Source organism: Megalops cyprinoides, chromosome 10 (genome assembly GCF_013368585.1).
Source record: "Megalops cyprinoides isolate fMegCyp1 chromosome 10, fMegCyp1.pri, whole genome shotgun sequence".
Classification (NCBI taxonomy): domain Eukaryota; kingdom Metazoa; phylum Chordata; class Actinopteri; order Elopiformes; family Megalopidae; genus Megalops; species Megalops cyprinoides.
The window spans coordinates 30,611,077-30,626,027 of record NC_050592.1 but is presented as its reverse complement, the minus strand read 5'-3'; the positions used below and the strand labels follow the sequence as shown (position 1 = coordinate 30,626,027).

Here is a 14,951-nt window from a genome sequence, read left to right as displayed (position 1 = left end):
TTTTCGAAATTTCCACAAGCAAAATGCTGACGTCCTACGGCACGTCACACAAACTCGGATATCAGAAGGTGCTAAAAACTCCATCTGGGTTTACCGCTTTATACAGCATGTTAATCAATGCATGTTGGCTGTCTCATCCAATCAACAAATCTATTGACTGTACTGACTTGTGCTGTAAATATGTACACAGGGGGGCCGGAGGGGCGGGTGATTTTTATGTCATTGTGCTTTGAGACTGCTGGGGGTTTGGACCCCTCCGACGTGCAGGACGTACGCCTGGCTCTTCCCCTCTTGCAGGGGAGGGGTAAGACTGGCAGATGTTTCGAGTCCTGACAGGCAGTATCTCGGCACAGAGGATTACAGTATTGGACACAGAGGCCTCGGGCCCCACCAGTCCCCCCTGCTTTTATTAATTACTAAATAAAAACAAATTGTGAAACTAATTGAAAAGAGGCCTAATTTATTTCTCAGGACCACAGGCGTTATTCAATTATCTTTTCGCCTGCATTTTCTCTTCCTATTCTTTTTTGTGAGCGGGGTGGTGGGGGTGTGTGTGTGTGTGTGTGTGTGGGGGGGGGTGCACAAAACGGCTTGAGGAAATTAGACACTGCCGAAACACATAAGCGCGTCCGAGCGAACGCGCGTGCTCCTACACGCCGTTCCGGACGTTAATCTTTACTGGTGCTCGGATTATCGCTTTTAGTGGGCCACTATGTAAATGTGGACATTGATTTTAATAATCTTTGGCATCTAGCGCTGGGGTCAAAGCGTTTAGCGTTTTCTTTTTTTTCGATATTTAAAAATAAAAATAAAAAAACAGAACAGCTGATTTTTCAGTGGGGTTTGTAATGGGCTCCAGCTAAAGCAGTGCGTCAGTATTCATCTGCTCTGAAAACTCATAATTTCATCGACTGCGTGTAATGTAGTTGCGTTTCGTTTCAGCTGTACGCACCAACAGGAAGTGACTACAGCTTTATGACCAAAAGCATTACTTTCTGGCTGGGTCAACACAAAGCAGAAAAATGGCTCATAAAACCTACTGCACTTCAAAAATGATTTGATGTCAAATGCTGCGAATTTAATAACGGCATTGCGAAACTGAGCTCGATATTGTGTTTAAAATTAAAAGCATGCCCTGTGCTGAGATTGACACTGCCTTTTTTTTGTACTCAAAATAAAGAAGATGGAAATATCGTAGGAAACGCATTAGTTTGGTGGCTATGAGTTGCACACTAATAATGACACGAAACCTAAAGGCTTATCTGGAAACAACCGGACGATTCCTACCGGTCCACCAGGACAGGGAGCAAGTGGCCAGAAACGGTTGCCAGGCCGGGCGTTGACGTTTGCTGAGGAATCCCTGCCTGTTTGGAAGGAAGGGTCGCGCTGGGCACCTCAGCCCATCCCTTGCGAATTCCCTTGGCCGGTACAGCGCTGATCACCGCAGCGAACGTGGAGGCAAAAAGAGGACCCCTTGGTGCGCTCTAATGTCCTCACCTCTCCTGCCAGTTTGGCCCTGGAAGCTGACCACAGAGCCGCGTCTGCCACGAGCTGGAGGAATCCCTCCTGACACGCAACCGCACAGGGCAGGCGCGTTTGAAGCGGCTCTACCCGCCGAAGCCACGGAGGCCGGGGGAAGTTCCTGGCCACGCTGCAAGAAGCCTTTTTTTTCACTCTGCGGCGCCTGCTACGCCGGTTCTCTCCAGTTCACCGGTTTCTGGGGGAGACGACCCTCAGAAGCGCCGTGGCAACGGCGCGTCACCAGGGCCCTGAGCCGGGGCAGACAATTTGTGAAAGCACTCAATGACCCTCTGCACGAGAGGGGGAGAGAGAGAGAGAGAGAGAGAGAGAGAGCAAGAGCGTTGAGGTCTTTACAATGATGCCCGCTTGCCAGGCAGACACCACTGCAAAGAAACATTCCTGCCAGTATTGTGGCCATTCGGTCACGCCGCTGTTGCTACAACTGGCTGCTCGAGGCCCCCGGTTCCACCCCACTCCAGGCGCACAAAGCCGCAAGTGTGTGAGTGCAAGAAGCGCGCACAGCTCCCGACCCTCACACCCCCCCAACTCCCCAACTCCCACTGCCATACAGCTGCGGGACAATGGATCAGGGGTGTTCAATCAAACTCCGACACACACCATGGGAACGGCACACAAGACCCCGTGTTTGTTTCGGCCAACGGACAGCAGTGGCCGCCACTCCAGGGAGAGGCTGGCCCACGGTCAGTGTTCATCACAAAAAAACCGCAGCAGGCCTGAAAAGGCATGGGCAGAGAGGGGCAGGCAGGGAGCTACTGCAGCCCTACCAGCTCTTACACTCACAAGATCGGCACAGTTCGCCACGAGGCTCCCACTACCTGTCCCTTCCCGGGGTGTCAATCAGTGTAGCAAGCAAGACGGAACATTGAATCGTCAATTATTGGGATAGCAGGCCATGTGTTGCACGCAGGGAGGGTACCAACAGTGCCAAAAACATTGTTACTGATACTGAAAACCCCTGTGCTGGTATCTGCCTTAACATGATGGTGAAACGGTCCGTCCGATCACCACTGCCCAGTCACAGGTTCCCCGAGAGGGATCAACTCTGTCCTACATAGAGGCGAGAGGGTCAGGCCCTGGAGACAGGAGAGCGAGGGGGCAGGGAGGAGGAGGAGGAGGGAGCGCTCACCTTGAAGAAGCCCTTGCAGCCCTCGCAGGTGCGGACCCCGTAGTGCTGGCAGGCGGCGTTGTCCCCGCAGACGGCGCAGGTGCCCTCACCCGAGGACGAGCGGCTGGGCGGCGACGGCAGGCTGCTCTCCCCGAGCAGGGGCGGGCACTGGCCCATGCCGAGCGGCCGGAAGTGCAGCGGGTACATGTGCGGCTCCAGGCCCGGCGCGTGGGGGACGGAGGAGGCCGAGGCAGCCGACGAGGACGAGGAGGGAGACCTCTCCGCCCGCAGCGGCAGGCCCAGGCCCGCCTCGTAGCTGCCGTGGGGCGGGGACTGCTCGAAGAAGTGGGGGAAGCGGGGCGACTTCAGCGGCCCCGACTCCATCAGGGGGCTGGAGCCCATGCAGGTCTGCGGCACGGGGGGCAGGTTGTGGGGGTCGTCCCAGAGGAAGGAAGCCCCGGGTTGGCCAGGCAGGCCGGGGGTGGTGGGGGTCGAGGGGGGCGACTGCTTAAAGTACATTGAGGTACTGGGCATGGCGTCCTCGGACTGGGCCAGGGGCAGCTGTGGGGGCGGGGGGTAGGGCTCGTCCTCCTTTTTGATGAGAGGCCTGTGGCTGGGCATCTGGTACAGGCAGGAGGACTTGGGCTCGTAGCTGCCCTCGACGAAGACGTTGAAGCTGGGCAGCGAGGTGGTGGCTGCCGCGGCGGAGATCTCCCCTCCTCCCAGCTCCATGCCCAGCTTGGTATAGTCTTGGTTCATGATGTCAGAGCTATACTCCCCAGGGTAGGTGAAGGTCTGGGTGGCATAGCTGGAGCCAGGTGGGGAGGGGCCATACTGGGCCTGCACACAGGGCATGTCTGCAGGGACAACCCCCCGAGACAAAGAGAGGGAGAGGGAGAGGGGGGAGAAAGAGAGAAAAGGAGAGGAAGGAGGGAGGAGAGTGAGGGGAGATGGAGGAGAGAGAGAGGATAAAGAGAGTAGAGTGGGGAAATAAAAAGAGAAAGAGCAGAGCAGGGAAAGAAAATAAGAGATAAAGGAGAGAGAAAAATGAGGTAGAGAGGAAATAAGAAAGAGTGGAGAGAGAGGAGGAGAGAAGACAGAGGGAGAAAGACAGAGAGAAAGACAGCATGAGAGAGAAAGAAAAAGTGAGAGAGTGGAGAGAGAGAGAGAGAGAGAGAGAGAGAGAGAGTCAACACTGACTGAACATTGACATCCTGAGCATTCATTTTTATGTTAAGTAAGGTGAACTGTGACCCAGCCCGATGACCTCTGTGCACTGTTTCAATCTAACCACAAAGCAGCTTGCCTTTTGCTATTGAACGACACTGTAAAGTGTGTGATTTTTTTTCACTAGCTATCCAAAATTACACAATATTAATTTTGACAACCACTAAACTCATACTGAGTGACTCACAACAGCAACGACAACAACAAAAAAATTATCATGTTCTTGAGCATTAAGGACAAACCGCTTTGCTATCAGATTGAATCAGGCTTTAACTGTGACCCACAAACCACAAAAAATACACAAGACATTTTTGTCCACATAAAAGCAATTAAGTCTTTCCCAAAGCGTTTGTGGATGCATGAGATCTTCCTTGATTGTGTTAGTACTGGGTAAGACAAATACCCCCCGTCTGAAAGAAACGTGTTAGTCATTCAGTGACATTCACACCCAAGAGTGAAGCTGATGAGAGAGCGCCAATGACAGAGGTTTGGGGAGAGCTGAACACCTGTCTTGAACCTTCACCTACAGCCACCGTGTCAATGACAATGCCCAAGCAGAGGACTAGCCATGCAAGCCACACACACCCTTTCAAAAGAAGAGCTTTGAGACAAAGTGAAACTTTGGCAAAAAAAAAAGAAATTAAAACATCAAGAAGCTTTCGACATAAAAGTGTAAGCCTTGCTCAATTTATGTTTTTAAAAAAACCAAAAGAATAGGATATGTGATGATCAGCTACCCGATTTCTTCTAATAAGTTTCTTCATCTTCTCCGTTTCTTCTAATAAGTGTCATAACCATACAGACATTTAGATGTTTGGTAGTTTTAGTTTTAAATGGTGTCTGAAGTTTTACATTTTGCCGCAAAATTTCACTCAGAAATATTACCCACGATGCAGTGTGCCCTTTGCCTCCCGTTGACATCATAAGGCAGGGGAGGGGCGTTGCTGATAAATAAATAAGGTTCCTTTGCTCTATACAGTCGTTAAATTTTAATCACCCTTGCTGTGCCTGTTTTGCACCCCTGCGGTGCTGCATGGGGGCTAAACCTATCCTCTAAATCGTCCAGGGGTGTGAAGCACACACACGTACACACACACACACACACGCACTCACACACACACACAAGCTCCCCCTTACAACAAACCCAAAAGGACGCCTGCAGATGCTGCAGACATTTTTTACTGCCCTGCTGCTGTGATTCCTGTGACTGCCGGCCGAAACGCTCGACCCAGAGCTCAACGGCCGTCCTCAGCACGGAGGCGAGACGTAAAGGCCGCTAACTCTGCGGGCCGTGTCAGGGTGTGGCCCTCTTCCCGGGAGCCAGGCGCGTCAGGTGCGGCTCGGCCCTCTGCCAAGCCGAGGGCGTGAGCTGCAGCGAATGCATACGCAGACGAGCGGGCGGAGATGCGGCACCACAAACTCGACCGAAACCCCGGGGCCGGGAGATTGATTGGCTCCAATGAGCGGGGAGGTGCGGCCGCCGAACTGATCTCAGACCTGCGCGCCGGCGTACGGAACGTGACCCGTTCCTCAACCCATCTGATGGAGCAGCACTGCGCCTGGAGTATCCCCCACCCCCCCGCGACTGGAGCGACTACCGGATCAAAACGAAATGGGGGCAGGAGAGCACCCAGCAAAAGGGCAGAAGGTGCTAGGGAACCAAACCCCACTGAGCCTCATTACTTTAACAGCATTCCACCCTCTGAAGCCCTGCAGACTCTCATCTGCTCCACTTAACCCCAGTAACAGCCCACGTATGTGATCTCCGTACCAGAGATCGGCCCAGATGATGATGATAATAATAATAATAATAATCATGTCTATAATCACAAACAATCATAATCATAATAATCACAATAACAACGATTATTATTCTATACAACAAAATACAGATTGATTATATTCATTTATTTAATTTTTGATTTTATCATCACTGTTATCAGTAAATATTGTATTGCTGCATATTATTTGACAAATATTTTGACAATATTAACTGCTGCTAAAAAGCTCTGGATTTTAAACAGAAATATCTCAATTATAAATAATAATTCTAAACAAAAACTATATAAACCTGGTCATTAGTAATACAGCACAAATATAACATTTCTTTATCAAATGGGATTACATTTGAACATGAACCAATATGTTCAGTTCGTGTGCAATTTCGTTCAATATGAAATTGGAAATAGAAGTGTATGGTACCTGCTCATATATCAAATAAATAGCTATTATTGATTTAACATGTCTTACTCGCACTGTACTAAATTTGCCGCTTTAAGAGGTCATGTTCATTTAAGAGTTTATGTCACAAACGACAGCAGGCGCGTTGCCTTCTCGAATGCATACACTTTCCAGTAATGTCACCACATCTACAAACTTTCTGTCTGGTGCTCCACGGATCAGCGCGGCTAGAGCATGCCTCTTTAACGTATGACAGCTCCAACCGAGCTTGCGGAATTGAGCAGAGTAAGATGACATGACTTGCCTTATCAGACGAGTTACATAACAGCTCTCTACCTTCGGCTGTTAAGTTTTAAAAGGGAAAATAAAGCGCGTACATGTGTGCTGTTCGCGCGGGGGGGTGGAGAGGGGGCCTGTGTAATCAATCCTGCCTGCCGGCGCACTGAGGTTCCCAGTGTTTGCTCGCTGCGCTCAACCAGGGAACTGTCAACAAAGAAAACGTCCCATTGACGCTGTACACACAGGTTTTTCGTCGGGTGTCCCCGTAATCACTAATATTCCAGTACGTAATATTTGTTTAGTAAAATCAAGAGACTTATCAATTATGTACGGCTCCTTTTCCTCTGATGACTCGAGCGGGAGTGTACACAGACCTGTCTACGCACACACATACACACATACGCGCTTACACATACGCACATACACCCGCACTCCCGTGCGCCCTGAGAAAGTGTGTCGGAATACAACATTTTGCAACTTCCCTCCCCTTCAAGATTTCCATTGCTATTGACCAGAACGTGGTATTACAAACGATGCGCAATATGCTTATCATTTCCAGTTTTAAACACATCATTTCTCCTTAAAGCCAAACGTTCTTTTTTTATTTATTACACAACCTACCGTCAGTGAAGTATATATATATATATAAAATATAAAATTATATAATATAAAATTACCTTGCATCGAGTACTGTTGAGTGTATGCTTTCTTATATATATTGCGATTTCATTGTCTTATCATTACTGCCAGTTTATTTAGTTATTGCTATCAGCACGCAAAAATAACACTTTAAAAACGGACGTCTCAAACTTCCTTTTGGCTACAAACCAGGTTGTTGTTCCTGTAGCAATTTACAACAAATAGAAACCACTCACGGAACTCGAGAATTCGGATGATGGGGTGGGATAATAAAATTTTCCTTTTCTGCCATAGTACTGCCTTGGTATTTACTCTTATTCATTATATCCCAAAATTAGTAAAAACTAGCCCTGCAATTATAAATATATTCATAATATTTTTTTTTGAATTAATAGCAATTATGTAATTATGTTTATGTAGTTATGTTAATAGCTAAATGAAACAATTTGGCTATGCAGACAAAGCTTGAAGAGGAAGCATTGTTGGTTTTTCATTAAAAGAGTGCCAATCTGAAAACAGTTAAGCTTGAATTACAAAAAGAGCAAAACTACCTCTGACTTTAAAATGACACACATGTAAACAAACTACAACCCCAGCCCCCCTCAACAATATTAATGAAACATCCAGCGAGTGTTCACTTGTACTTGTGCAACGTTTTCAAATAGCCTAGCGAAAATCAGACTTGCACTGAGATGAACTTTGCGTTGCCAAGATTGCATTTGTCAAACAGTCATCACTCCTCCGAAGGCTGGTGGCGGGGGGGGGGGTTCGATTGAACAGACAAAGAGTGGAGTGTTTCATGAGTCAAACTTTCTAGCAGGAAATACATCAGAGATGGAGGCCTGCTCTCCCCCCCCCCCCCCCCCCCCCCCCCCCCTGCACTCCCACTCACATTGGAAACGATGGGCGTGCAGGGAGAACCCGAGAGGCTGTGACATCACTATCAGTGCGTGGTTTTGCTGTGGGTGCCTGCGCGAGTGACCAGCTCTTCCTTCCACAAAGGAAACGCGCCCCGCTCGGCCTCTTTCACAACTCCCCTCTGAAGCCAGACTTCGACAGAGGCCCTTACATAGTCTTTCCGCTTCGACACCCATTCCTCAAGTTAAGCAGCTCACTTAAAGTAAATTTAGGAACGCAGCTTCGTTTATTTACCATTGACTTCAGAGACCTCCAAAGCTACACGTACGACTAACGTAACAACAAAAAAAGTGATTTTTTTGAATTGTTGAATTTGTTATGCTCTAAAAAGAGGCTCTAAAACAGTTAGGGCTGCATAACAAATATGCCTTTCATTAATTCGGTTCTGGCCTGATGCATTCTGGGTGTGTTTTTTGAGGACATTCTGAAGTATTTGTCACGGCCTTGAGGTTATATTTTCCACAACGATTCTGTGATGTCACTGACAGTGGATAGTCATTGCCCTGCAACAGGAAGAGATATCAGCACTTCGAGAGTTTCCCCTAGGCTCCTCGATAGGGAAGAAAAGGCCCAGATCTGAGTAAGTCAATTATATTAACATAGTCTGGGAGGGCTGAACACACACACACACACGCATACTCATGCACTCATACACACACACATACACGCAAACACACACATACATGCACATGCTCACGCACATACGCACAGATGTCTGCTTCCAAAGGAATCGCAGCCTCTAAATTCTGGCGAGACGCTTAAGAGTTGTTCTGAACAAAACATGATTTGTGCAGCCCATAAAAATCAGTGGTAAAATCTGACAGCCTTCATGTTTAAAATAACCCCCAGGACAAGTGGGACCATTTTGTCTGCAGAATGCTATCATATGAAATCACATGCCATGCTACTAAATAATTAATTGCAGCAAGATGCACAAATTTCCTTTAGCCAAACCACTGTAATTTAAGATTCTCATTCATTATTTTCCAAATCCTTCAATGAGTCCAGTTATTGGGTATGTTAATTTGAGCTGCAATATTGGACCCTGTATAAAATGTTTTTCCCCTGATGTGTACCACACCATAGCTTTACATCTGATTCACTGACCTCCCATGTGACTGGTGTTATATCCATAAAGACAAGATCAAACAGCTCCACAAACGTTCCAGGAAAAAAAAAAACAGCTCCTGGCCCCTCTGGACTGAATGAGATCCAGCTCAAATAATGAGACATGTCAATAATACGTGTGTCAATCCACAGCCTCTCCAACACTTGAGCTGCTGCACTGACTGATTCCTGATTTACAGCCAAATCTTGCAAGATAAACTGGACACAGACAACCACACAAAAAAAGTCTGGAATGCATATTCATGGACACCGTCATCCTTAAAGGTCAAGGGGACATGATTGTTAAAATAATTTAGAGCTCAAAAAAAAATCTGAATTTTCATAAAGGTGATAAGAGGACCATTTGTAATGTTTTGCAGGAATTCATTGCCCCCTCGCCAGATTGAAAATGGCACAGAACAATTCTGAAGGTTGACCCATGCATAAAAAAGAGTGCATAGAGGACCAGACTGTTATTGAGCAAACAGAGCACAGACACCCCATGAAATAAAATGCTTTAGATACAAGTTTCAAAATGATTAGGACAAAGCGGATGGAACTGAGAGTTTAAAACAGTCTCTAACCTCGAGGTGTGCATTTTAGATGGATAAAATGCAGCTGTTCCAATAATTGTGCGCGCTTGCTCATTGTCAGAATGCCATAGATCTAATGAACAAAAGATGAATTGAAGAAATAAATACATACACATTCTGATGAAAATGGGAAATTAATGCATTACAGAATTAGGAGTATAAAAATGGGCTACGCATTCATAGGAACACGCGCACACACAAACACACACGTGCGCGCGCGCAACACACGCACACAGACAAACAAACACGATCAGATCGTTGGAACACAAGCACTGCAGCCTTGACACCGGCTCAAAAAAAAAGGGGAGAAAAATTTACATTTTCCCCCTAACCGAAGTAAACACTTTGACAAAAGTTACTTAAATACCGTAAATAAGCATCCTCAGAAAAGATGTCACTATGTGTGTCTGTTTGCACGCTGCTGCGAGCCTTCGGTCGCTTGTCAGAGGGGGACGCATCTGAGGCCCCCGCAGTGACTTGTCAAGCAGATGGACACTGTAACAATGTGCTGGTTCCTCACGCGACCCAACTCAGACAAAGCAGACATTTTAAAAATTACACTGTGAGCACACATTCAGCTGCGTTCGTATGTCACAGATGAATGTGCCTTTCTCGCGATGAATATTTATTCATATTTTTATTCGTATTATATGTCTGTGCTGAGTGTTTTACCTTTGGAATTAATGCGTAAATAAATTGTATTTGGTCTATTTTTTTTTTTGTCTTTGGTGGACTGCCCTTAAATGCGGTGGCTGATAAGGTATTCTTAAACTGAGAGACAATTTTGTTGCCTATTGCACTTTCATGCATTTTTATCCCAGTGCTTTTATTGTTGCATTTTGGACCATCAGTGTCATGTGGAATAAGTACCAGAAATAAAAATAATAAACCAAAGGAAAATACACTAACATCCTTTCTAAACGTACGTGTCAGAATTATCATTTAATGATAGCTGTGTTCAATGTCTGTTAATCTTGACAAAACTACATAGCGGTGACACTGCGTTATCTTTCAGATAGTCTTAGCAGGCTGCTGTTTAAAGCAAGTTACACACGTCTCAAAACAACACAGATAACGCACATACACACTTACATACATCCGTTCACACAGCACGCTCAATTAATTGCTTTTGAATTAAAATCCTAATACACAGAATGGAAAACAGACTATGCTTAGGTTTTTTGAGCAACCTGTAAATGGCAAGCATTTGCACTATGTAGACAAGGCATATGTGGCTCACGCAACCCTGTGCGTTTTACCTGGTTGGAATTTTGCTCGCTGAATTGTGGTCGGTTTCCTCGGCGGAGGTGTAGCAAGGCTGTGGTGAGAGGCAGCTTCGGCGGACGCCGCGGTGGTTGAACTGTCCGATAGCCGGGTTTCAGAGCTCGACTGAGGGCGCTCTTCCGAACCGGGGTCTGGAGGGAGACCATTACAAGCCAAAACTGTGAGCAAACACACACGCCACAAATGACCAGTGATACACAGAAAACAAATAATGGAACAGGGAGATAATTGTGACTGAAAGTGAATTGTGACCAAACGAGAATTCCCCCAAACACCCACAAGAATAAACGAATGGAAATGAAAACCGGAAAGAATACGAAGACAAATTATGTATCTTCATGCTAAATCTTAATAGTAAGCAATCAGAATAAAATGAAAAAAAACGAAATATCTTTCAAATAAAACTCAGCATTCGGAAGGATAATATACAGATTAATTAAGAGAAAATAACTAAGTTTCTTTTCTGAAAATAATCGTTTTAAAATCCACCGATTCCTAGTCTGTCAGTGAAAATAACGTTTTTCTTCATCAGAAACTGTGATCGTTAATTATAATTGCAGAATCAGGAATGACTACAAAACAGTCCGTTTTTGAGCACTGATTCGTCCTTGTGCTAAGTTCATTAATGAATCATGAAATGAAATCGTATGGTACAATTTACTAAATATAATATAAAGTGCTCAAATATGAGAAAGCACACAACAACAAAATACTGTCAGAAAATGCAACGTCTTGGTAAAGACTGAACATAGTTATGAGACCGAGAATTGAGATATTTAGAACATTAGTCTATGGCACGTATTTATGAAATTACAACAGTGATCGGAATATTATTGACAACATAAATAGCCTACAATAGAAAAGAATTCTAAATTTGTTTAAATTCCCTCGATTAGTTGAGTAAATCAAAACTTTTGCATCAAACAGTACACTTAAGCCTAAATGTTCAATTTCAATGCAGCAGTTAAGTAAGGAAACAAAGCGTAGATATACCTGCCTCTTGCTGAGCGGCACACAACGCACAATACAATCTTTTTTTCGGTGCCTTAAAATTATTCACCTGAGTTTTTAACACGATTAAGCTGTCCGAGTCCTTTGGCTTTCACATTGAAATATATTGAGGCGCGTTACAACTGGCTATTTAAAAGGGTCTAGCGCCCCCTCTCTGCGATATCGTTTTTCAGACATAAAACCCATCAACCCGTGAGCAACAGACCATATTCGTAATGTGAAACAACTTCATACGACAAACTAAAGTCAAACTCAAAAATAAGACAGTCGCCTACATGTAAGTTATATTTCTTTTTTCTCCCAACTTATGTTGCTACAGCCCAATTTAACTTTTTGAATGCCGTCTTCTGCAAAGTGTAGTGTGAATTGCATAAACTGCCCTGTTGCCTCCAGCAAAAACAGGCCAATTGAACTACGCTGAACTATCAATTCAGTTATTCAATGACAGAGATAGCAGTAGAACGCAGAACACTGATATGTTTCATACATTTCAATAGAAATGAATCAGACACGAGACTCACCCAACTATGTCTTCACAATTTTGACCCACCAAACCTTAATTCCTATTACAAATGTCTGCTTTCGTTTCAACTTAAATTTAAAATTTTGTTCTCTCCCAATGCAATGCATGTAAATAAAACGTTTTTTTCACACTATTTTGTGGCATTCGCTGCTATCAGATCCTGCCCTCAGTTCTGACTATTGCTAAGGGTTTCCAATCTGAACTCAAGCGCTAATTTCTCTCTCGCTGGTCAAGGCGGACCGATCTTGGACTGGTTACCTAGAGAACCGTGAATGGTCTTTTAAACACGCACCTTGTAAGAGGCTCTAGCCCCGACTTCAATAAGCCAGACAGTGAGAGGCTTTTTAGCAAACAAATGAAGACAGAAAAAAGAAAAAGGCGGATAGAAAAACATCTACAAGTACAGTAAATCACCCAGAGGAACCAAACCTGTCAGAATCGTTTTCTGTGTCCGCCTATGTTTTCCCAGCAGTCTATGCTACCGTACAACATAGAATATCTTGCTACAATAGGCCTAATGCTATAACATTGAAACGCACATGAATGATATTTTACTGAATAAATGTGATTATTCTAAAGTTAATCTGGCTATAGAACACTATGGTCATGGTGCGCCAGTCATGGAAACACATCGTGTTTTATTTGTGGGATCAATAAAGCATTTAACTTCAGTGTGGTGCATGTATAAAATAAATGATCATCTTCACCGTTTTCCTATTTTTCCTCTATTCAATTATTCAATTATAGCGTTTGCCCCTAAAGCAAGCCCTAACCATGCTACTTCTTAGTAGCTTCGGCGCGAGAAAAGCAGTTGGTCGCAAAGTCCGTATGCTAATATCTTTCTGATAACACTGCCATTTAAGCAATCAGCCTGTTTTATTTTTTCATTTCTAACATCTGATTATGTTAGGAAAAAGCATAATCAAAACTTTTCCCTCTCGGGAACAAGTGCAAGGGCAGTGGTTCGTTTTGTGTGAGCCTTGTCACTCCTACAGAGTGACTCAAACCTGTACACAACGCGCGCCAGGTTTTGTTCACTTACTTGAGCTTGACGTTACACCAAAACTGATATGGATAACCACATTAATCCTTCAATTCCGAGGGAGACGCCTGATAAAGATAAGGCATCACACTGAATGAATGACAGCTTTTAAGTGCAGCGATCGATCCACATGTAGCCTCTTATTTAAACCATCATTTTGTTCATAACAGCTTGCAACTATAAAGTCATGACAAACGGCAGAGAGGAACAATCCAGTCATGTGGTAACGACACCGAGGACTATGTTTCTTTTGTGCAATAACTGTTATATGGATCAGTTGCTCAATGAAAGAAGTAGAGCGTCCTCTCAAATTAGTGGACAGGTAGTCAGAAACATTATTCTTCGGCTACACAGCTCCCTGAAAAGGCGAACGCGGTAATCTAATCATTCGGAACATGTTCCGTTTTGTTCTAACTTATTACCGATGTAACCACAGCACGTCAAAAAAGAACCAATGAAAATAATAAACCATAAACAACATAAAATGAATTGTTTTATCTTGTCAGCTTTCATTCACACGTGGCAAGCGCTACGAGCTTAGATTCCATGTGTCAGTTATGACAAACATCCTTCTCAGTATGGTAAGCAAGACTACGCAATTGTTAAAATATAGGCTACAAGTATCCATGTATGACGAATCAGAGTAGGAAAGAATATTAAGATTTGAGCGTTTCCTTTGAAATGATCGTGTGTAGCCAACTGTCTAAAGCAAGGAAAATAGAAAAAAGAATTGTTTCACTCCTGCGTCTCGTGGGTCTATTTCACTGCTACGTGGTTGTCAGTAAGTGGCATCCCATTTCCATGACAACCAGAGAGAATATGATACCTTTAATTCTCTTCCAATTCGCTTCAATTCTCCGGTCGACATCAAACATTTTAGACAAATCGTTTTTTTTTTTCCTTTCCTCGTCGTCTAATACAAGCTCGCAATTCAACAGGTCACCATATCCAAATGCATGAGAAAGTTTCGCTGGAGACAGAGACATTTTCTTTGAAGAAAATAATATCGAAGAAGCTAAATGCTGAAAAAAACAAGTTGTCTTTTTTGTCCATAATGTTATCTAGCACACATACCCATTCATTCATCCACAAGAAAACAGATTGATACATACTTGCTTGCTGTAGCGGTTCCGTCTTTACATGTGATATTAACCCCCTTAAAGTTTCCTGTAGATTTCCAGCATTGGTGTAAAAATTAAAAATTGTAGTATATATAGTAGTACTTATAGTCGTAGCAGTAGTTGTAGATGTAGTGACAAGAAAAAAAATATTCTAAAGAAAAAATACTCCTGTGTATGAGGACTGGATCCGCGCGATCCGGTTTCTCCGTGTTAGTAATGCTGATGATGCGCTGTGATGAAGTTGCAATGTGGCTTTGTTTATGTGGAGAGCTCTGTGAGAGAAAGTCTAATAGCACATTTATGTGTCTGCCTTCTGCATAGAGCGCCTGGTATGCGAGACGTCAATGGTGACGCCATGGGAGAGGTGACGTCGCTGAGT

The 14,951-nt window shown here is 44.5% G+C and overlaps 1 protein-coding gene across 2 annotated transcripts in view; it reads right to left on the bottom strand.

Moving 5' to 3' along the window:
- nr4a3 (nuclear receptor subfamily 4, group A, member 3) overlaps positions 1–14,719 on the bottom strand; it is a 36,050-nt gene extending 21,331 nt beyond the window's left edge. The window contains exons 1-3 of one of the 2 annotated variants that reach the window (XM_036538408.1): positions 14,564–14,719; positions 10,851–11,006; positions 2,669–3,504 (exon numbers count right to left, since the gene is read on the bottom strand). In XM_036538408.1, the coding sequence (XP_036394301.1) occupies positions 2,669–3,502 (834 nt within the window). In that variant the 5' untranslated portion in view covers positions 3,503–3,504; positions 10,851–11,006; positions 14,564–14,719. Of the gene's footprint in view, positions 1–2,668; positions 3,505–9,582; positions 9,665–10,850; positions 11,007–14,563 lie in introns of those variants that run through there. The other variant, XM_036538410.1, reaches the window with a different exon arrangement.
- Positions 14,720–14,951: the final 232 nt, after the last annotated feature.